Source organism: Nanorana parkeri, unplaced genomic scaffold, assembly GCF_000935625.1.
Source record: "Nanorana parkeri isolate BGI_ZX_2015 unplaced genomic scaffold, ASM93562v1 scaffold1355, whole genome shotgun sequence".
Lineage (NCBI taxonomy): Eukaryota > Metazoa > Chordata > Amphibia > Anura > Dicroglossidae > Nanorana > Nanorana parkeri.
In genome coordinates, this window is record NW_017307623.1 from 324,077 (window position 1) to 346,531 (window position 22,455).

Genomic DNA, 22,455 nt, shown 5'->3' on the forward strand with positions numbered 1-22,455 from the left:
TCAACACTGACACTCCAGAAACTTGGAATTCTATTTCAGTCCTTCCCCATAGATCCTCATGTATTGGGAAGTAATGAATTCAGGGGTGGACACATTTCTATGGAGCTAAAATCCTATCTTTCTGGGGATTCCCTCCCTCTAGCTGTAATGGGCCACAGCTCCTGTACCTTTCCAGCTTCTGGGATTTTGACTGATTTTTAAAGTGTATTTCCACTTTTGCAGCCACATTGGGAGAACGGCCATTTTAAATTTTTTACACGTTCCCATTCACATAGCATAAGCTTAAAAAAAAAAAAAAAAAAGCCTCTTGCAGTTTAAATTTTTTTTACTTGGGTTAGGGCTTTAATAGTTAAAATGTCTTCTATTTCTTTTAAATGTGAGTTGCAGATGTGATGGGTCTCGTCCATTCAGAGGTGGCTAATGCATTGTATGTTACCTTTTATATCAGAGCACTCTTCCCCAGCTATAGGAGTCCGACGCTTACATTGCGACCCTGCTGTGCCCTTGCCTTCTCTTGCAGGTAATGTTCTCCCTCATACTCACATCCACCACTGCAACTCATCATTTAGAGCAGTGGCTCTCAACCTGTGTAACCTCAGGACCCATAATTGTCCTCGGTCATTAAGTCGTGAACCAAGTTGCACTGCAATGACACGCATGGCATCGCAGTACCGTGCGTTCCGATGCGGGCGATAAACTGTGGTGAAAGATGCGTTTGGAGCGTCATTTAAATGAATGGCAGTTCACTGCACCTCCCACACCAGAACATGCGATTGCATGGCACAGTGCGTTAATTTCCCCCTCCCTATTAGATTGTAAGCCCTTAGGGGCAGGGCCCTCCTTACCATCTTGTCTTGAATTGTATTGAGATTGTAATGTCTTCCTTATATTGTAAAGCGCTGCGCAAACTGTTGGCGCTATATAAATCCTGTATTATAATAAGAATAATAACTGTGCGATCATCGCGCTGTACTAGTGTGAATGGGCCCTCAAAGACACAATCTCACAAACATACACCCTAGGTTTTTTTTTTTATCCACCCAGTCTCCCTATGTTACGAGAACTGGAGTGGATTCTCAGTCTGTGCTGTGATGGAGCTCCATCCATATGTGCATCCACTTGTACAGACTGTAGAGGTGCCAGGAACTAGAATGTAATTTCAGTCCGGTCCAGGCACTTCTATGGGACACACGAGGGAGCTGTAAGCAATACACTTATGGATGGAGCTCCCTCATGGCCCTAGCCCACCCCACCCCAAGCTGACACTCAGCATCAGGCAGCATATTTTGAATGGCTGCTCGCTGTGAGAATTGACAATGCAACGCTAGGGGGAGGCTGAGGCGCCTATCGCCTAGAAAAGTGGAAGGCATGTGGCAACCCACTTTTTGGTCACGACCCACTAGTTGAGAACCAAGGCTTTAGTCTCTAGGTGACTGCAATAGGGACCTTCTATGTCAGAGCACCCTTCGCCATATATAGGAGGTCATCTTCAACTATTATCAACTACTGGCAGCACACTACTGTCATCCGTACTGCAGCCTAGTCCTATCTAGTTTTTACTGATGGTTATGAGGACCTTCTATATCAGAGAACCCTTTCCCAATCTATGGAGGCCAACTCATACGTTATGTGCTTTTTGGCTGCACTGTCCCCGCTGTGGACTAGTCCTTTCTTCCCAGGGACTGCCCCTTCAAACCGACATCCTCCACTGGCACGTGCGCTGATGCCCAGATAGCAAGAAATTGAGCCTCAAGTTTGAAAATGACTTGCTAAACTATTGCAGACTTGCCAAGCTTCACAATTTTGTTGCACAATTACAGCAAGTCTGCATTGCACATCTCCAGATCAACGTGTCTTTCAAAAATGCTGCACACTTGCAGAGCTCTTGGTAAGACCTGCAGGACTCTTGCTGTAGACTTGCCAAGCAAATTTGCTACAAATTCAAAAAGTGTCAACTAGAACTTGTGCTGCAAGTGTTCTGCAAGGCTACAACTTGCCAGGAATGTGTGCAGCAAGGTAACAAGAAATACAATTTAACCCTGCCACAAGTTCGTGCCAAGTTATCCTTGCTATCTGGGTGTCTGCTATAGGGACCTACCATGTTCCTCCATCTATAGGAGATTGACTCATTATCTACTATTAGCCACACACTACTTCCATCTATGCTGCGGCCTAGTCCAATCTAGTTTACAGGACCTCCTGTATCAGTGCACTTGCCCATCTATAGGAGGCTGACTCGTACATCATGTACTATTGGCCACACACACTACTTTAATCCATGCTGCGGCCTAGTCCTATCTGGTTTGCAGTGATTGTGAGGACCTCCTTTATCAGTGCACCTGCTTATCTATAAGAACAAGATTTATACATTAAGGGGGATTTATCTCAAACGGAGCAGTTGCCCATGACAACCAAGCAGCTTCAAAGCTTAACTAAACAAACAGAAGAGATAAATTGATTACTATGGGCAGCTGCTCCAGTTTTGATAAACTCTCACATTATGGGTGCACACCAGTCATCCATGGTGCGGCCTAATCCTATGTAGTTTTCAGGGATTGTTATGAGGACTTCCTATATCCGAGCACTTCATCAATAGGAGGCTGACTCATACATTACGTACTATTGGCTGCACATTGACCCGGCTGCGGCCTAGTATCATACTCACATCCGCCTCTGGCGCTCATACTCCATCTTCTTCTCCTCTTCCTCCCTCTTCTGCTTCTCATCCACGCTGCCCCTCTTGCTCACCGTGCGCCCGAAGATGTCGAGACGCTCCGGCGGCGTAATGGGCCTTTCTCGCTCCCTCTTGGAAGCTGTGTTCGAGCGAGACCTGGAGCGAGATTCCCGCCGCTTGTTCCTCTTGCTCTCCCGGTCCTTGGAGCGCTTCCTCACTCGCTCCTTCTCCCGGGAGCGGCTCCGCTTTTTGTTATGTTTGCTACTCTTGGTGTGCTTGGGGCGGGAAGTGCTCCGACTGCGGGAGCGGCCCATGGCACAACACTCCCCCGGGGCCGCACGGTCAGCAAAGAGCGGCCTGGTGGTACGCACGGAGGGGAAGGGGACAAGATGGCGGCCTCACCAGTCCTGCGCCACTCAGCTTCGCTCCCACAATGCACCGGGGCACACAGAGAGCGCATGCTCCGTGCGCCCCACAATGCCTCTGGGCGAAGCGTCTCCCGGCGAGGTGGAGAGTGTGCGCATGCGTGTGCCGGGCATAGCCGAAAAGCTGTGTGATTCTGGCTCGGTTATGTAACAGTGGGCAGATGTGAATACAGGGATGTCCTTGGAAGTTCTAGCCCCTGGGAATGATGAGCAATGCATCCTCTTTACACTGAGCTGGATTTCTAAGCATGTTAACAGTCACCCATAGCTAATATGTATCATTATTGTATAGTTTTTATTACACATTTTACATGCAATTTACAGATTTTGGTATTGACACATGGACTTTTTTGCTTTTTGTTAAAGTACAGAAGGTTAAACCTTGCCATTTAATTTTTTGCTGTCTGTACTATAGGGGGGAAATTTCCCTTTCATTTCTGTTCCTAAGACACAACAGGAAGTTAAAGGGAATCCCCACAAAAAAAGGGTATTCCCCTTATAGTTGTCCTTGGAACAGGGACGCGTTCAGTTGCTCAGCTGCTGCGAGTGCTGAGTTAGCAAAACGCCGCTGAACTGTGTGCTGCAAGTCAGCGCTCAGCACTACTAACTTAGCACTCGCAGAGGAAGTGAATGTGGATGCACTGAATGTGACAGAAAAGGTGGGGACAAAGCATCAGCGGCTATTTTGAGTGTGGGCAAACCTGGCAGTGCTGGAGATAGGTGCCTGAACCCTGATAGAGGAAACCAATTCAGTGTGGGAACCTACAATTTAATGTTTTGGTGGACGAGCACACCAAATATTAATTGGGAAATGGTATAAGTCAAAAATGTGCAGGCGAAGTGTTCAGTGAAGCTGCTGCAGTGAACTGAAGTGCTGCTGAACAACTCCTCAGCCCTTGGCTAAGGAACTGTAAGTAAAGGATGGACACTGGCACTCCAAAGCAAGTTCAGCACGTGTTTATTAACATACTAATTGCAAGTAGAAGCCTCTAAACAACATTTCGGGGTCTCACGGGATCCCCTTCATCAGGCAAAGAAGCTATTGCTTCCCGTGCTATCGGCCATCATTTTAGTGGGGTGCTCTCTAACCCCCCACCCTGAAGGGCACCTCCCTGAAATTGCTTTCTTCAGGTTGGGATCTCTGTACTATAGTTATTCTTCATAATTCAAATCAAGGCCGTCTTGAAAAAAATCCCTTTTATGTAGTGAGTGCTGCCTTCTGTCTGCACTTCACTTTCCTTTCCCAACATCTTCCTGGATTCCAAGTGTGCTTTGCATCTCTTTCCCTAATGCTTGATGTGAAGCAATCTCCTTTTAAGACTTTATATCCCATCGTGCATTGCTTCCAGCAAGCAATTATAATGTTACCTTGAGTTGTAGTACAAAAGGCAGGCTCTGTGAGAGTTGTGAGACAAAGAAGTGCATATTCACAAGCTGAGTAAAATTGTGTCAGTGCATTGAGGAAGTACATCTTATGGGCATCTTCATTAAGTAAGTTTACAAACGTCTAGTATTGGTTCTAGAATAGAAATTGGTTATTAGGGGTGGGATAGAGCTTATGGACATTCACTATAAAAATACATTAAAGTCTTTGACCATAAATACTTTTTGGACAGATGAGCTTGTTTTTGTTGCTGGCTAGCTTGAAAGAGTGCCGAGGGTCTTTTATGACTTGAAAAAGCAGGACAAAAGGCAATAGAACTGGTCTATGTGTTAGGACTGCATTGGGCAAGCATTATCTACATGTGTGTTAAGGTGGCTGTCACTATTTATTTTTGCGGCCAGCCCAGGAATGGGATTTCATTTTTTTTTTTTAAGCCCGTGGAACGTGCATCTAAACAAACTTCCCCCTGTGAACAAAAAAAGTGAACCGTGAAATCACAGCACACAAAAACGTGCACAAGGGTGCAAGGTCCTTAAATAAATAAGGGACCTCAATTCCCGACCCCCCGGGGCCCAAGGCTCCTGACAGGGGTTGAGACTGTTGGTCCACCAACCCGAAGGCCGGTGGACACCGATCCTTTGAGGACCTGCTGAAACAGGTCCCTCACAGTACTAGGCAGGGGTCTCTCCCGAAGAGAGACCCCCTCCTGGGTGGGAGGAGACAGAGAACCCTATATAAGGGCACAGAATCTCCTCCCCACATCAGGAATAGGCCCCGAAGGAACCTGCACCCGCTGCATCTGTGGGTCAAAATTTGAAAATAAAAGAAGTGCCAATCATGCATATGGTGCAATAAATAATAAGTGCCAGTGCACCACGCTGACAGGCCTTAGGGGCCGGAGTGCAAAAATATTGCCCCAGACTAGCCGTAAGGCCTGTCTCGGAGGCGATGTGCAGAAAATAGCAATATGGTGTCGTGTCCAAGTGCTCAGTGAATCACTTGTGGGGTCCCACACCCTAGTGATTTTCTGATGCTCAACACCACGGGCTTCTGCCGCCCCCAACCCTCCAGCCAGACCAAGCTTTGCATCTGTTCAGTCAGAAAGCCATGTACTGAGCTGTTCCCCTCTCACAGGAAGCAGCCCCACACGCTCTTTCACTCCAGCGAGTACTAAGTAACCATCCCCTGCAAGGACGGTTCTTTTCCCCACCGGAAACTGATAAGAACAGATACTACACTTGATCTTAGCCAAAAGGCCGAGAAGCGATGGGATTTCATGTCTGTACTGCATAGCCTACTTCTGAGTTTTGGATGGGGTAAGGAAGGGCTGAAACACGTGTCAATATACTTTATGCTTTCTTTGTCCCATTGGGGAGACTCCTCTTCATAAACTGTCTCTGAGGTGCACCAGGAAGTGAAAGAGAATCTCTACAAAATGAGGGGCTTTCCCTTTAACATATTTGTCATCAGAACAGGTGTCCCCTGAATGGAGAGGGTGAATCTCCTCAGCGGGGAAATAGACTGTAATAATAACCCAACAGAGTTTACGATGCTTCTCTTCTCCATCCATCATGCAATGGATTTACATACACTTTAATGGAACCTAAACCCTTGATTTGCTGACCTCCTCTTCTGAAAATGCTGTTTGCTTGGCTACCATGCTAAATCATTGGCTTCTCTTCCTTCTCAGTCACTGACTGGGGACCAGTATGCACATTAGGAGTTCTGTCTTCACTTGCTGCATCCTCATCCCAGAAAGAATACAAGTGAAAATGTGCATTTTCAGAAAGAAGTCAGCAATGGAAGCATACATATTATTTTCAGGATGGGCTTATTATAAACTGTTACATCAAGCCTCTACACCATGTAGTTTTGTAGCCCATTGTTTATACAAATGACCACAAATATCCAGGATCTTATATGTTGTGGGGTTTTATAAGGAGGTTCTTTGGCTCAGGTAGCTGCATGGCAATGGCTTGGGGTGTCTGTAGTGGTTTGTTGGCTGCATGGAGGGTGGATGTCTGTAGTATTATCACAGTACCTCAGTTATCCCTTCCTTTTAGCCACCATAGTGCCACAACTTCTTATACCCCACCCTTGCAGCCAGGGCCGGCCTTAGGCCTTTAGGCGCCCTGCACAAGAAAGCTTTACAGTGCCCCTCAGTAACCACACCCCTCAGTGACCACACCCTTTAGTGGCCACACCCCCAGTAACCACACCCATTTCCCCCAATATCCGCACCATTTAAAGACTCCAATTTTGTTAAGCCGCAAAGAAACATATTAAAAAGTATGATAAAAATAAAACTTTTATTCAAAGGTATTAAACTTGTAGACAATATAAGCACAATATAAGTATTCTTAATACATAAAACAACAGAAGGCAAACATGTAGTAAACAATAAATGTCAAACTAAAATAGAGTCTATAAAAATAAAGTGTCAGGTTGTCATGCCGATCCCTTTCTTCAAGTAAGTATATCTAGAAAAGTAAAAATAGAAAACAGAACACAAAACCCAGAATACATGTAAAATTTATGAATTACTATATGTCCGAATATACAAAAAATGTATTCCGGCACGTAATAATTTGTTTGAGAAAGTGCGGCGGCCATGTTGGCCACCGGCGTGTTCTGTGAATGCGTGCCACCATCTTGGAGGCGGGGAGCATGACGTTACATGACGCCATGCATGTGTGACGTCACGCCGATATTGGCCCCACCATCTTGGTGTATACCTAGATATACACCATGCTAGCGGCGCCCAACACGTGCGGTGTTATATGATGTCATGCTACTCCAGAACACGCCAATGGCTGAATCCAAAATAGCATAAAAAATTATATGTCGGTGAGGAGGAGAGAAGCCGCCCCAAGGACGAGCTGTGTCGGCCGCCTTTGCACACCCCTAAGGCCGGCCCTGCTTGCAGCCTGCCTGGTAAGGGAGCGTTCTCTGCCATGCTCTGTTGGCTCTATGGCAGATTCCCAACATGGGGTACATGTTTCCCCAGGGGTGTCTGCCATTATTTCAAGGGGTCAGTGTCGCTTGGTCACTGAACAGCACTAGACATCAGCAGCACAGACTTGACAAGCAGGAGGAGCAGAGTAATCTGGAGTAACCCTTCTCCTTCTACTGCTTGAATTCCACCCACCATCAGTAGTCATAGCCAATTAACTCCCTGACTTCATACTGTATACTGTATTCCGTCTTCAAAGTGTGCACTGTGTACGGTTAGGTAGTTGAGTAGAAACTGTCTGTCGCCATATTCGCTTTGATTCACTGTGTAAAGTATCAGGTGGGGACAAAAAGCTCAGTTCAATAAGCTATAATGATTGCTTATTGAACCCACCTTTGTAATACCCACCTTTGTGCCACGAAAGGGCGTCCCCGCAGACAGCTGGAGGTCTGACACGCTGTTATCCGCAGCCCCGAGTCCAGCAGCACCTGTCTCCTTCGTTCCCCGCCACTCTGTGATGTCCGCCGTGTGGAGCCGCCATGAAGTGCGCACGCACTGTGTGTCTTCTTAAAGGTACAGCGCACAACTTTTCAGGAAGAACCCCGCCTCCTGAGATGACCGCACCCTGACGTCAGCAGGTACAAATACTAGCCTCACACATCATTCTGTGCTTGGTTATTACAGAGCTTGTCCCCATAGTGCCTAGCGTATTAGTTGTATTGTATTTCCTCTGTAACGAACATAGCTTACTTCCTGACCACAAAACTTTCTGCCTGCCCCTGACCCCTGATGTGCTCACGGATTACGACTTTGGATATCGATTTGGCTATGAAGTTCCAGACTGCTCCTGTGCTGGTCACCACCACATGAGAGGCATTATCCAGGTTTACTCGTGTGGAGGTACCCTTTGTATTGGCAAGTCCCCTGCATCTGGGCTCCTCCAAACTACTTCCTGATAAACGTAAAGAAGCCGGCAGAAATCTAATACATTCCAAGTATTCAGATTCTACATCAGCCCAATCATGACCGGTTCTCTCTTCTCTCTCTAATACATGCTTGGTATAGACATACATATTACTTCTGTTAATGCTTTTATGAATGAGTAGGACACCCTGGGGTGCTTTTAAACATCAGCATTTGCCTTTGTGTGTGAAAAAGAAAATAGAGAAAAAATACAGCTTTCTGTTTTCAGAAATGTTCAGTGTAGTGTTTATTCAAATATTGAGCTGAACCTATTGCTTACACAGTATACAATGCATATGCAGATGAGAATATTGTTTCCAAAATGTTTAAATAAAGACAATCAAATACAAACACATTCCCTGAACATACTAACATAGCTTAAAGTAGAATTAAACTCTCTTTGTTTTGCATATAACTACCGCTAGCAAGCAGTAGATACATGCAAAAATATTTAAACAAATAAAAAAGTCACCAAAAAGGTAAAAACATACCTGTGTCTCCGCCACTCGCTCCCGTCTGAAGATCTGAAGCTTCTCGAGCAGCCGTGCAGGAGGATGAGAGGGAGCGCATGTGCAGTAGAGATTGGCGGGGAGAAGACGAGAGACACCATGGAGGTGAATGCACACAGCTGCGAGCATGCACATCGGACAGACACCGCGGGACACAAGGAGTCTGCGCTGGATCAGAGACCAGGAACAGTGTTGGAGGGATTGCTGAATACAAGTGGAAGAAAGAAGATGATCAGATCAAGAGGCATCATTTACGGTAAGTTTTTTCATTTACGGCAGCATGAGGGGGGGGGGGGGGGGGGGAAAAAAAAAAAGAAATGAGATAATTTTAATGTCACTTTAAATTATTTTTAGATAAGCTGTAATGCTGGCCATAAAAACAATAATCTGCAAGGAATTCCAACTATTTCAAACAGCTTTCGACTGTAAAAACCGACCAAGCACATCAAAGGAACCTACCACCAGGATTATTTCTACTGTTCTTTCATTTTGATAAACAGTGTTGGTAGCAGGTTGCCTTGATCTGTTCAGGAGAAAGGTATCTGCATATCCTTTCTTGGCAAGGTCACAAAACCTGAAAAACCATTTTGATCAACTTCCAACAGAAGTGCTCAATATTAACACCTAGGTTATTCCTAAATGGTCTGCTCCTTGGTCAAGCATCAGGTTGACTGCCTGATCAGCCATTTATATGGCCACCCTTAGGCTGACATGGAGAAGATAAGATCTAATTGTCAGAATACAAATGAGGGCTTGACCTTGCTGAATCTCAAAGACAGAGCATGACTACATGTTTGACATAAATGCAGCCTGAAGTTGGCAGTGAGCTAGAGGTGCCCACATGTACCTTTTATATAGCTTTCAGAGTTTAATCCTGAATCCAAGAGAGTACAGGTATTCACTTGGGTTTGGCCTCTAACAGAGGGTAACATTTTCAGTGGATGTGTGACTTCCCACACCGGTCTGCCATTTACTGCTAAACTTCAGACACAAAAACTTTTATTTAAACATATTCCGCAATAGCCACAAAGGATAGCAATGTAGTTTGTGCAACAGATGCCGTGCAAAGCCAGATATTGCCCACAGTGACATGATCACTGGGTTTATTTTCTTTATTATTATTTATTATTGCAGGTATTTATATAGCGCTGACCATTTACACAAGGATTTACTGTGCAAATTCACATCTGTCCCTGCCCTCAAGGAGCTTACTATCTAAGGTCCTTATCTCACATGCATGCATACAGGGCCAATTTAGACAGGAGCCAATTAACCTACCAACATGTCTTTGGAGTGTGGGAGGAAACTGGAGTCCACAGAGGAAACCCACACAAGCAAACTCCTTGCTGTACATAGCCTGTACAGAGAGCAGGGCTGTGGAAAGAACCCCCCAGGTCCAGCCACTACAGGTTGCCTGCAGAAAGCTACAGGAAAGGAGAAGATACAAGACCATTCACCCTGGGCATGGAGAGATATCAGCAGTGACTGGTCTTTATTACAGGAAACTCCTGCACTGAGCCAAAGCTTAACATTGGATTGCTGCATAGAACTGTTAGAAATACACAAAGGAGATCAAGGGGCATATTTTTAAATGCGTGGATGTGACTTTCACTAAACATTCGCTGATGGTGAATCAATCACTGTCATTTAAAAAGCATGTACTTGGAAGATTTACCAACAGTGAATGTTTGGTGAATGTCAGATTCACTGTTTTATAAACATGCCCCCAAGATGCATTTAAGAATACACATGCCTTAGACAACATTAACTTTTCCCAGAGTTCAGCTTTAATGTCTATAGTTTTCCTAATTTGTAAAATATGAAGGGGTTCCAAACAAAATAAAATGTGAAAATATTTGCATTATCCAGGACACTGATACTGAGGACTGATACACAGGGGGTCCAAAAGAATTGTTCTCGTATGGCAATTACAATACAAGTGCATGGAGACATGGGGATCAGTACACACAAGTGCTTTGCAAAGCGCTGGCTAGGGATTTGCTAGTACAAATACAGACTGGTGTATACATGCGTTGATGCCCTGTTTCCGATTATTCTAAATAGTCACACCCTTCCAAGAGAGATTTTCACATGCAAGCCAATACGTGCATTTTTACATAAGTAGTGATGAGGTGGGGCTTGATGCGAACCTAGTTTGCCTGATTTTGCCCGAGCCTGCTCTAAACTGTGACCCACACCTCCCGACCCAATCGGCTGTGTCAAGCACATTCCCACCCGACAGCTAAGTGGCAAGTAATGCCCCTGGTGCAACTGATTGGGCCGAGAGGCTGTGTGATCCGGTCAAATTTTTCAGCGGGCTTGGCTATCTCATGGCTATCTCAATGGAAAATGGCAGACCTGCAGGCTGCATACAAGTGATCTCGGCGAAATCACCAAGATCACTTGTACAAAACAAACAGCGGCTTTCCCGCTGTGCATTTAGCTCTGCTTTCCCAAAGCAGGGCTAAATGTAGAAAACAACCACCCGCCCGGTGCCCGGAACTGCATGTCCCGGGCATCGGGAGATAGGAATTGCACACCCCTTCTGCCCCTCTACTCCCTGCTGCCCCAAGGCCGGGCCTTCGTTGGCCTTGTCGGAAATCCGGCCCTGCCCTGACCACTTCTGTTGAATGGCTGTATTCCCTGACCACTCCTGTTGCTTGCCTGTAGTCTCTGGCCATATCCTGTTGCATGCCCACTGAATACTAATTGCGACCCTTTTTTGGGGATATCAGGAGACACACTTGAGGCCCCCTATGTTAAGTAAGCTAACCACCACTGGTTTGTTAGTTTACAGTATTTGCTTAGAAAACAATAATTTTTTATTTAAACAATGGCAATTTACTTTTTTCAGTTGCACAATAAAACCGTCCCTTCATTATTCAGGTATTGATAATCATGTCCAAGCTTTTTAGGAAAAATTACATAATAATGCATTTTTTTGGGAGGGACATTAACATTGGTATTAAAATGTAATTTATGGCCATTTGTAGGTCAGAAGGGAAAGTTGATGTAATGTGAAATTTAATCAAACGAAGACCATATATCATAATCCGACTCTTCCGTCTCCGTTTCACATAATGAAATGAGGATTACTGCACAGTTCATTATAAGACAATTTACATTCTTCTAAAACCTCAGTATTGCGGATACTGACTTCACTTTTGGGCAGGTTGAACATCTTTTACAAATATAATTTTCAGTTGCAAAGATAATTTTTCTTCCTGAGTGCTTTGCTTACTTTTGATATACTCGGAAATTACATGGATTTTTTTAAACACTGGCTGTGAAATCTGTCTGGTCTTTGTGTATGTCTAATATCCCTGATAAGCTGGTATTTACTGACTGTTTTTTTCTAAACTAAAGCAAGCCATACACCACCCACGGGGCTGCACAAGAGAATTCTTTCAATTTCCCCATCCACACTAAACAGTGTGGATGGAGGAATCTCACCTGCAGGCTGATTGGCTGCAGTCACAGCAAGAAACAGCTTAAAAAAGAACTATGTGGTAAGTGTTTTTGCCCATAGTTCTCTTAATGTTCACAGGAGGACATATACTAGTGTCCTCCCGTGACCCAAAGCTCAGTATATCGCGAGCTACAGCTCGTGGTATACTGAGACCACTGCAGCCGGGACGGATCCCGACATTACTGTCGAGATCCACCCAGCTGCGAGAGTGACAGCGGGCTCTGCCTATCTAGAGGCAGAGCCAGCTGTACCCACCCCCTCCCCCGTCCGTTCCTCCAGTCAGCGCTGGAGGATCGGAGCGGGGAGGGGGGCATCCCAGCAGGGAGATGATCGAGAAGTGAGCGAACGACGATATGTGTTCGCTCACTTCCCGATCTACTGAGCTGACGTGTGACAGTTTCATTGACACACGTCGGCTCTAACAGGAGGATGAGTGATTTTCATTCACCTCATAGTTCTCCTTTAAAGTAATTCCTTTTGGGAGTGTGAGTGGCCAAGCACCAGCCAAGCCTTGGTGTAAAGATATTTTTGTGTATGTGGCTGGATGCCTAATTGTGAAAAAGGACACAGGATACATACACTGATCAGCTATAACATTATGACCACTGATAGGTGAAGTGAATAACATTGATTATCTTGTTACAATGGCACCTGGAAGTGGGTGGGATATATTAGGCAGCAAGTGAACATTTTGTACATGAAGTTGAAATGTTGGAGGCAGAAAAAAATGGGCAAGCATAAGGATTTGAGTGACTTTGACAAGAGCCAAATTGTGATGACTACACGACAGAGCAACTCAAAAACTGCAGCTCTTATGGGATGTTCCCAGTCTGCACTGGTCAGGACTGACCAAAAGTGATCCAAGGAAGGAAACCCAGTGAACCTGTGATGGGGTCGAGGGTGACCAAGGCTCATTGATGCATGTGGAGAGTAAAGGCTGGTCCCTGTATTCCGATCCAATAGAAGAGCTACTGTAGCTCAAATTGCTGAAAAAATTAATACTGGTTCTGATAGAATGGTGTCTGAACACACAATGCATTGCAGTTTGATGTGTATGGGGCTACGTAGCTGCAGACTGGGCAGGGTGCTCGTGCTGACCCATGTCCACCACCAAAAATGCTTACAATGGACACATGAGCATCATAACTTGGCCACAAAGCAATGGAAGAATGAGGCCTGGTCTGATGAATGATGATTTCTTTAACATTATGTGGATGGCCAGGTGCTTCTGAGTTGCTTACCTGGAGAAGAGATGGTACCAGTGTGCACTATGGGAAGAATGCAATCCAACAGACACCTTGTTATGTTTTTGGCAATGTTCTGCTGGGAAACCTTGGGTCCTGCCATTCATGTGTATGTTACTTTGACACGTACCACCTACGTAAACATTGTTGCTGACCAAGTACACCTCTTCATGGAAACTGTATTCCCTGATGGCAGTGACCTCTTTCAGTCAGATAATGCACCCTGCCACACTGCAAAAATGGTCCAAAAATGGATTGAGGAACACAACAATGAGTTTGAGGTGTTGACTTGGCCTCCAAATTCTCCAGATGTCAATCCAATTGAGCATCTGTGGTATGTGCTGGAAAAACAAGAATAAATAATTCTCAACAATGTTTTACAATGTAAATTAAATTCATGCATTGTTTTATTCAAATATATCTTTTTTTAATTTTATTTTGTAAAGTGCTAACTGTTGTTGCTATATACTGTACATAATAATAATAATAATAATGTTTATTTGATTCCTGCATTTTATGGCATGCTCCACGAAACATCAGCATCTACAGGCCCGGATTCCCCACAAGGCTACCGAGGCCCGGCCTCGGGCGGCAGCGGTGTCCTTGTGGGGAAGTTGCCCTCTCTACATTCAGTCCTGCTTTGCACAAGCAGGACTGAATGTAGAGTGAGGCAGCCGATTTTTCGTTTACATGTGAAATCGGCGATGTCGCCGATTTCACATGTAAACAGTGTGCAGCCTCCTCCCCTCCCCCCTGCACTTACCTCTCTCCTTTGTTTCCGTCCTCCGCCGCAGAGTCCCGAGTCTATGACTGCAGTGAGCAGAGCGACAGGGTTATAAGTAACCCTGCCGCTCCGTGCAGACTGTAGACAGTAAGAGGGGAGAGCTGTGCTCTTCCTCTCTCACCTGTCACAGGAGTTCCAGCACAGTACGGTGCTGTGCTAGAACTCCTGTATTGGAGGTGACAGAGTCAATAAAGAGAACCTGTCACCTCCAATTGCTATTACACAGGGGATTGTTTTCTCCTGTGTGATAGCAATAAAGTTAGGTGGGGAAAAAAATTGAATTGATTAAAAAAATTTTTTAACTGCCTCCGGGCCGGCCGTAGTAAAAAAACGGCCGTCCAGGAGCTCTCTAGATAGAAAGTTTAAAAAAAAAAGAAACAGTAAAAAAATTGACGCTAACCCCGCCGCCCTGCCATCTGGTTGCCATTCTCCATTGATGGGAAAGGGGGAGGGGGTTGGGGGGGGCGCATTGCAGAACCTGGCCTTGGGGCGGCAGAGAGAGTAAATCAGTCTTAACCCTAACCGAAAGCAATTTAGTTTGCTAAATTTCTTTTAGAAAATCTTTCATCCTTTTTGTGCATTTCAGTGCTGCACATCATTGCTCAGAGTTTCCTGATAGTAAGAAGAGCATAACATGCCTCTGCAATGAGCATCAGCACAGCCACTTGCATTCTCTATCAGGTGCACATGTTACAGTGTACACAGGACAGTGGGTACAGGAGCTCAATTTGAAGACAGGGACAGAACTTTGTCATCCCATTACAGGAAGTGCCTGAACAAGGACCATCATGAAAGTATCACCTGGTATTATTTAAATGAAAGCTAGAGATTAAAATATATTGAAAATTATGTTTGCAATGACATTTTCACAAATAACATGTTAAACATTGTATGAGATTTAGGTGATTGTTTTTACCTTTCCTTTGTAGAAATGTACAGAGGATGGCAATGCTGACTTCCTTGAGAAAATACTAGTTCTCTGACAGTCATGCTGATCCAGTGACTTTAAAGAACTCCAGGAATTAACAAAGTTAACCCTTGCAGTGCGGCTACCCACACACTGCAAGGGTTAACTGCTTTTTTTTCCACTAGTGACCAGAATACAGAAGATATGCTCACCTGATCTTCAGTACTGTGGCAGTCTGCTCCGGCTGTGGTATGTCCCTTGGCGTCTTTATGTCTAATGCAGGTGAATGGATCTGCATAAAGGTGCCCACACACCTTGCGATAATCGTACGATAATCGCGGGAAATCCCACGATCGTACAATTATCGTAAGGTGTGTGGAAACCGTAAGGTCACACGACTTTTATCTTACGAACATCTTCGAAAACCCGCTGAGAATCGTACGATTTTTGGCGGGTGTGTAGCATGTTCGTAAGATAAAAGCCGGACGGGCCGGTGTGCGCAAGTGCACACTGCCGGTTCGGCATTGCGGTTATCGGAAGCCCGCCCCTCAGGGGGGCGCGGCTTGCGATCATCGCAAGTACGATCTGCCTGTCCAAGATAGGCAGATCGTACGTTTTTTTAATTACCTTCCAACCATCGCAAGACAAAAGTCTTGCGATGGTTGTAAGGTGTGTGCCCAGCCTAAGACGAGATGACGTTAGTGGGGCTCTGACCTCCCGGAGGCCACGAAGGCGGAGGCTGCGGGGACCAGTCTAGCAGTCAGATGGGATCAGGTAAGTATATCTTCTTTAATCCAACACATAAACTGAGACAAGCAGTTAACCCTTGCTATGCAGGGGTAGTCTCACTGCAAGGGTCAACTTCGTTTTTATGAATCACATATCAGGAACAAGCATACAAATCACGAAGTCAGAGTAAAGTCAGAACTTTTCATATGTTTACTTGTTGTGGGTTAGTGATTCAAAAGCAATGAAACTACTGATTGGGCAGAAGCCGAGAACCATGTATAATATGCACATGTGATCACGGAGTCCCTGGGTGTACAAAAAAGGTTTGAGATTTAGCTAAATAACACGGTGGTATCACAAAAGGTTGAACACTTTAACAGTATCATTGAATAACTTTTATAAACTGACAGGTTTGCTTAAAAGACAAGCCGTGTGATCACTGCTTTGGATATAATGATGATTGCTAAATTATGTTTTGGCTGTCATCCTTTCATACGCAGGAAACAAAACAGAGGAGACATGTATTAAATGTTGCTTATATATAGAAATTTGTAGATGTTTCATACATAGTGCTGGGTAATGAATGTTCTCTTTATATGCAGGTTTTCCTGTAATTGATGGGGTACTTCAACAAACACCATTTAATTTAAAAAGTCATCTTAAAAAGACTTCAAGTTAACATTATTTTCTTTGCACTTAAAAAGACATTTAGAATCTACAGTGACTGCAGTGATCATTGTTGCTTGTACCTTTAATTAATTTTCCTTATTTTTCCATCATTATTTGTAGGCTTAAATTAGTTTGCAGTTTGGCTATTCACTTCAAAATATTTAATCACATTTTAATGGAATCAGTTTGTATAATCGCGGTTGTCTTGGTTTCTTTTCTATTGAATTTTCATTTCCAATTTAACTGTTGCCACTGCTTGGCAGGTAATTCTTTTCTGAATATTTGATTTCATGTATAAAAACTACAAAAATAAAGTGCTTTATGTCAGCTTTATCCAATAAACTGTTATTAAGCATTTGAGAAATGATTTATATGATGCAGAAGCTGTAAACTATGATAATTCTCTTCTGCCTCTGCCTGTATAATTAGCTTTGGAATGCCAATCAACCGTTTGCTTATGCAGGCTTACAGCAAGTGATTAGTACAATTATGGGTGTTATGTATCCATTCAGGCCCAGCTGTTTTCTTATTGCAGGATGTGTATGTGTGGATTGAGAGAGAAAACAGATCTGTCCGTACAGTTTGAACACTTGGTCCAGTTGCAAGAACTTTTACAGCAATAAACATGATATTTGCTATATAATAGAATAAGAAATCTATTCTCCATTGTTCACAATTAATCTATATACTGTTATATACATAAAGAAAACCATGCAACATTTACCCTTCCATTTCTGAACTTCTAAAATGCTAGTTGTCTGTTTGGTTTGTCTTTCTTTTGCTTCATCGTGAGTCTGCAACCAAAACAAGTATGCAGCAAATGAAGGTTCTCCAGTCTTTCCCGCTGTCTTCGTGCGATCGAACAAGGGAGTCTCTGGGTTCAAGTCTCTTTGCCACAAAAGTTTGCCAATCTTTGGCATGGTGGCAGAAACCCAAAAATATTTCTGGAGGCAAGGCTTGGGATAAAATTTGCTTCATTATAACTATTACAGATGTCAACTTATGGGTCTGGGGAGCTCAAACCCAAAACCATCAGGCACAGGGAGTCTAGTGAAAGGAGATGATGAGTGAATCATCAAGCATTGTAAGGAATCACGGGGTCTTGATATTCTCAGACAACATGACTATAGTGGCTTTCCTGAATCATCAGGGGGTACCATATCTTCGTTATACCAAGATCATGGTAGCAGCCATGATCTTGGTATAGCCACTTCAAGACCAGGATGTACAGGTGTGACATATGGTTCTGAAGTGGTTAAAGTGATAATAAAGGCAAAAGGTTTTTAAGCTATTTCAAATGCTTATAAGATCACTTACAATGGATGCTGCTCCGTGATGTTTAAATGTTTTACTTTGCTGCAGAATCAGCTGGTCAGCTGAGCACTGGTCCTGATATCCTGTTTTAGGATGGCTTCTTTCCCTTGCAGCGTCCTATGGAGCCACCCTTTTGTGTGCTAGTAAGCAGTTTGTATCTCAACAAACACACAGGCACAGCAAGTTTCCCCCACACTTCCCTTTTTAGTAGATGGGTGTCTTCTGGAGGCTGCTCTGTTCCTTGTGATCTTCTACTGGACAGGAAGTTCAGGAAAGCTGAGCTGAGAGAGTTGGAGCTGTTATGAAACATATTGACTATATGTGTTTGGGCAAAAATGTTAAGAAATATTTTGCTGGGCAAGGTATATCTGTTTGATCTGGATTCCTTATTCAGAGTTTAATACAACTTTAAAGTGCACCTGAACTCAAAAAGTGAAGATTTGCTATCTTACAGGAAACATCAAGAAGTGTTACTTGTACCTAAACAGTACTCTGGAAAATGTACCCTTTTTCTGGAATTCCTCCTAAAATAGCAAAAATAGCGCTGGTATGTAAAAGTGCCTATGATCTCCTTTGTCTACATCCTCATTGATGAATATTTGCCTATGTTTGTGTAGCCTTAGGAAATTTGGAGTGAGATCTGATGATGTCAATACTGTGCTGCTTACTCTCCTTGCTGGAGGCCAAATGATTATTGGTTTTACTTTTGCATGTATGCTTACCTCTAGAGTTATTCCTGCCATTTCCTATGCCCTTGGGAAAAGCATGAAAGATAGTTGTCCATTTAGGAAGGACCGACCACAGGTACCTTCAAACATACACAGTGCCTAACCCATCAACTTCTTCCAGGGCTTTCATATTTCTGGCCAAGGCACAGCATCCAAGAGTTAACCACAACATCTGGAACTCTTTTAATGGTTTAATTCCTCTTTAGTGTTTATGTTTTTCATCCCATGCACAGAATTACAGTGTATGTGGTTATGTTCTAGCAATATACCTTAAAGTAGCTTATCTTGGCTTTAAGATCCAGCAAAACAACTACAGCATCTGTTTAGGTAAAATCTTGTTTTCTACCCACTACTCAAATGAAGCTAACACAATACAAGGTGTCTTGTGGCTACAGTAGTAAATTCTACTAAAGTGCAAATATGTGCCAGCTGTTATGTGAAATGTCTGTTATATATAGTTTACCATTGTCTGTGGGTATGTATGCTGCCCCCCTACATGGTATAGTAATAGGCTTTGGATATAGCAAGGTAAGACATTTTGTCTTTCCTTTTTAGCAGCTACTGAAATGATCTATATACTTTAAGAGCTTAAGGACCTTTTTACATAGTTTTTCAGGCAGACCTGATCGCAAGCTCAATGTTAGGTCTGTGGGTAGTCAGATGTAAATGGACCTGCATCCATTTACATTCAATTACCTCTGAGTCCATCTAGGTGTGAAAAAAAGGAAAAAAGAACAGAGGTATGTTTTAGTGGACCTGAATGGGACAGATCGGGGGTAATCAGATTTAATTGGAGACATGTCCGCTTATTTCCATCTCCCCATAGATGCTGAACGGGCAGTGTGGGCGTGCGCACACCGGCCCGTTCGGCATTTGTCTCCCGAGCATCATTCAAACCAGCCGAAAATCGTAAGATTTTCGGCTGGTTTTCTAGCATGCTCCTTAGACAAAAGACACGCGACCGTACAGTAGAAACGGTCGCACGCCTTCATTCACACTGCACAATTCTCGTACGATTGCGGGATTTCCCGCGATTCTCGTACGAGAATCGTGCAGTGTATGGGCACCTTAACATGAGTCCAGTTAGTTCAGTTTTTTCTTCTGATCAGCATGTGATCTGTGCACGGGTGCCCTGCTGATCTGAACAGACACTGCCTGTGTGAAAGGGACCTATGCCATGCCTTGTTATGCAGATTTTAGTTGGCTTAATTAGTGTCTACAAATTTACCACCTTGTACCAGGTGAGGTTTAGAGGTCTAAAGCCGGGTATACAAATTTCTATTATTTTGTTCAACCTGCGGGAAAAAAAATAGAAAATATTTCTCCATCAGCGCTTACTAGTGTTGAAGGATTAGTCCCCCACTGTTTGCATTGCTGCTGTCAGAATACCCGAATGGAGCTAGTAGCTGATTGACTGCAAGCTCCGTTCAGGCCAAGAAATTTCCAACCGACTCCTTTAATCTGCTGATGTCACCGGAAGGGTGCCGACATCAGCACCTACTGTGCAAGTTTCAGCCAGTTCATCAGGAACCGGCTGAAATTGTCCCATGTATACCGTACTTTACACTTATCATTGCTCTGCAATACAAATGTATTAAACATTCTAATTGTATTTTTATATTGTATAGTTAACATAAGAGCATATTCTGGCATTTGTCTCCCGAGCACTGTTCAAACCAGCCGAAAATCGTACGATTCTCGGCTGGTTTTCTAGCATGCTCCTTAGACAAAAGACGTGCGACCGTACAGTAGAAACGGTCGCACGTCTTCGCTCACACTGTTCGATTCTCGGACGATCGCAGGATTTCCCGCGATTCTCGTACCAGAATAGAGCAGTGTATGGGCACCTTAAAGAGTATAGCTGGCCATACACCTATAGACTATCTGCAGATTTTCTGTGGGAGGAATGGAGGAATCTCCAGCCAGGCTAAGCTTCAGTATCTTGCTAGTTTGCCCCGCTGGCTCTCAAAATACCTGCACAATCTGATTGGATGCAGGCATTGTTCAGGTGTTTTGAGAGCCAGCGGGGCCAACTAACAAGATACTGCAGCTTGGCCCCGTGGGAGATTCCTCCACCCACACGGTTTAGCGTAGATGGAGGAATCTGTTGTACTTTTTCCATCTGACCTTAAAACATCTGCAGAAAATCTATAGGTGTATAGTCAGTTTAAGATTAAGGTTGGAGTCTTTCGTGTTGGAAATAGTTTTTTGTGCTGAGAGTCTACCTGCACTGAAAAATAATGTATCACGTATGTGTCTCTGTTAGGGAGATACACCTTTACATCGTGTGTGGACAATGTGAGGAGAGATCTCACCAGTGGTGATAAAAGGACACTTTAGTAGAGTAGAGAAGAATTCGAATCTCATTCGGTTCTGTATTGCTGTGTCTGCTACTGCTGGGGATATTTCCTCTTGCTTTTTTGTGGTTACTACCACAATAAATGAGGTGAAATCTCTTAAGGGGCATTGAAAGAAGTAAAAAGGTTCTAACCCTTCCACAAAAACAGGCCACAGTTTTATACGTATTACATAGGGGTTCTGCCTTGAAATGAAAGACTAATTTTACTTCTTCTTCTTGGTGTTCTCTGTATGTTTGATTAGGCATAACTCTAGAATGTATGGCTTCTAAGGCATTCCCTATAACTCTCAATGTGAGCAAGAATAATCTCCAGCTGATTTTGGTGCCAATGCTATTGTATTTGCATCACCCTATTCACCTGATGCACAGTAGGAATGGGCAGATAAGGTGAGAAAGATGTGGCAATTGTGTGTCCACTAAAGGCTTACCACACCTCAGGTCAGCAAGTGTTTACATACAGCATATTCATATTATTTACTCCTTTGGGCTGCTTAAACCTAAAAGCAGTTATAATTAAACTTACCCTTTAAAAGAGAAAAAAGAAATGAGAATAAAATGTACTCTTCCCATTAGTTTGAGCTGGCATGTGACACTGCAGCTGTCTATAGATCGAAAACTGATGGATCACAAACCACTGGTTGCTCAATTCATGGTCCACTCCCTGCAGGGATTCCTCCCTAAAGGTGCCCATACACTGCACGATTCTCGTACGAGAATCGCGGGAAATCCCGCGATCGTACGAGAATCGTGCAGTGTGAATGAAGACGTGTGACCTACTTCACGGTCACACGTCTTATGTCTGAGGAGCATGCTAGAAAGCCAGCTGAAAATCTTACAATACTAAAGCCAAAAAAAAGGTTTGGCTTTAGTACTCTTTTAAGTAATTGTATATGTTTTTATGAGAGTTGTGAATTACTGTGATGTTTCTCTCAGTAAAAGAAGACTCACTGCACAATAGCAGGAAAATCTTGTAATCACTGTACAATGGTGTTCTTTCTTGTCCTAATTGTAATTTCTTCTATAGGTGTCGACAGCTGTTAACTTGTAATGTTTCTTAGAGTGAACTCATTTCCAGCTAATTGTTAAAATAGGTTATATGTTCCCTTTCTAATCAACAGCTTCTTTCCATTACATTTATACCATGCAAAGCTAGTACACTAAAACAAGGCATTCACATGCCTGAGTTCACATCCAATGTAGGTTTAAATGAGAAGCCCTTTAATTACCTATGTAATTGTCAGCTGCAATTGTCAATTTGCTTAACTCCCGTCTAATATCTAGAATTGTAACAACGCATGACTTCCTATACTGCTTAATTATTTCCTGAATTTGCAATTTCCTTTC

At 43.7% G+C, this 22,455-nt stretch overlaps 1 protein-coding gene across 2 annotated transcripts in view; it reads right to left on the reverse strand.

Annotated features, from left to right (window-relative positions):
• The window catches only part of ARGLU1 (arginine and glutamate rich 1), a 15,273-nt gene extending 12,146 nt beyond the window's left edge, over positions 1 to 3,127 (reverse strand). The window contains exon 1 of one of the 2 annotated variants that reach the window (XM_018569557.1): positions 2,666 to 3,127. In XM_018569557.1, coding sequence (XP_018425059.1) covers positions 2,666 to 2,988 — 323 coding nt within the window. In that variant the 5' untranslated portion in view covers positions 2,989 to 3,127. The remainder of the gene's footprint in view (positions 1 to 2,665) is intronic. The other variant, XM_018569556.1, reaches the window with a different exon arrangement.
• Between the last annotated feature and the right edge of the window lie 19,328 nt (positions 3,128 to 22,455).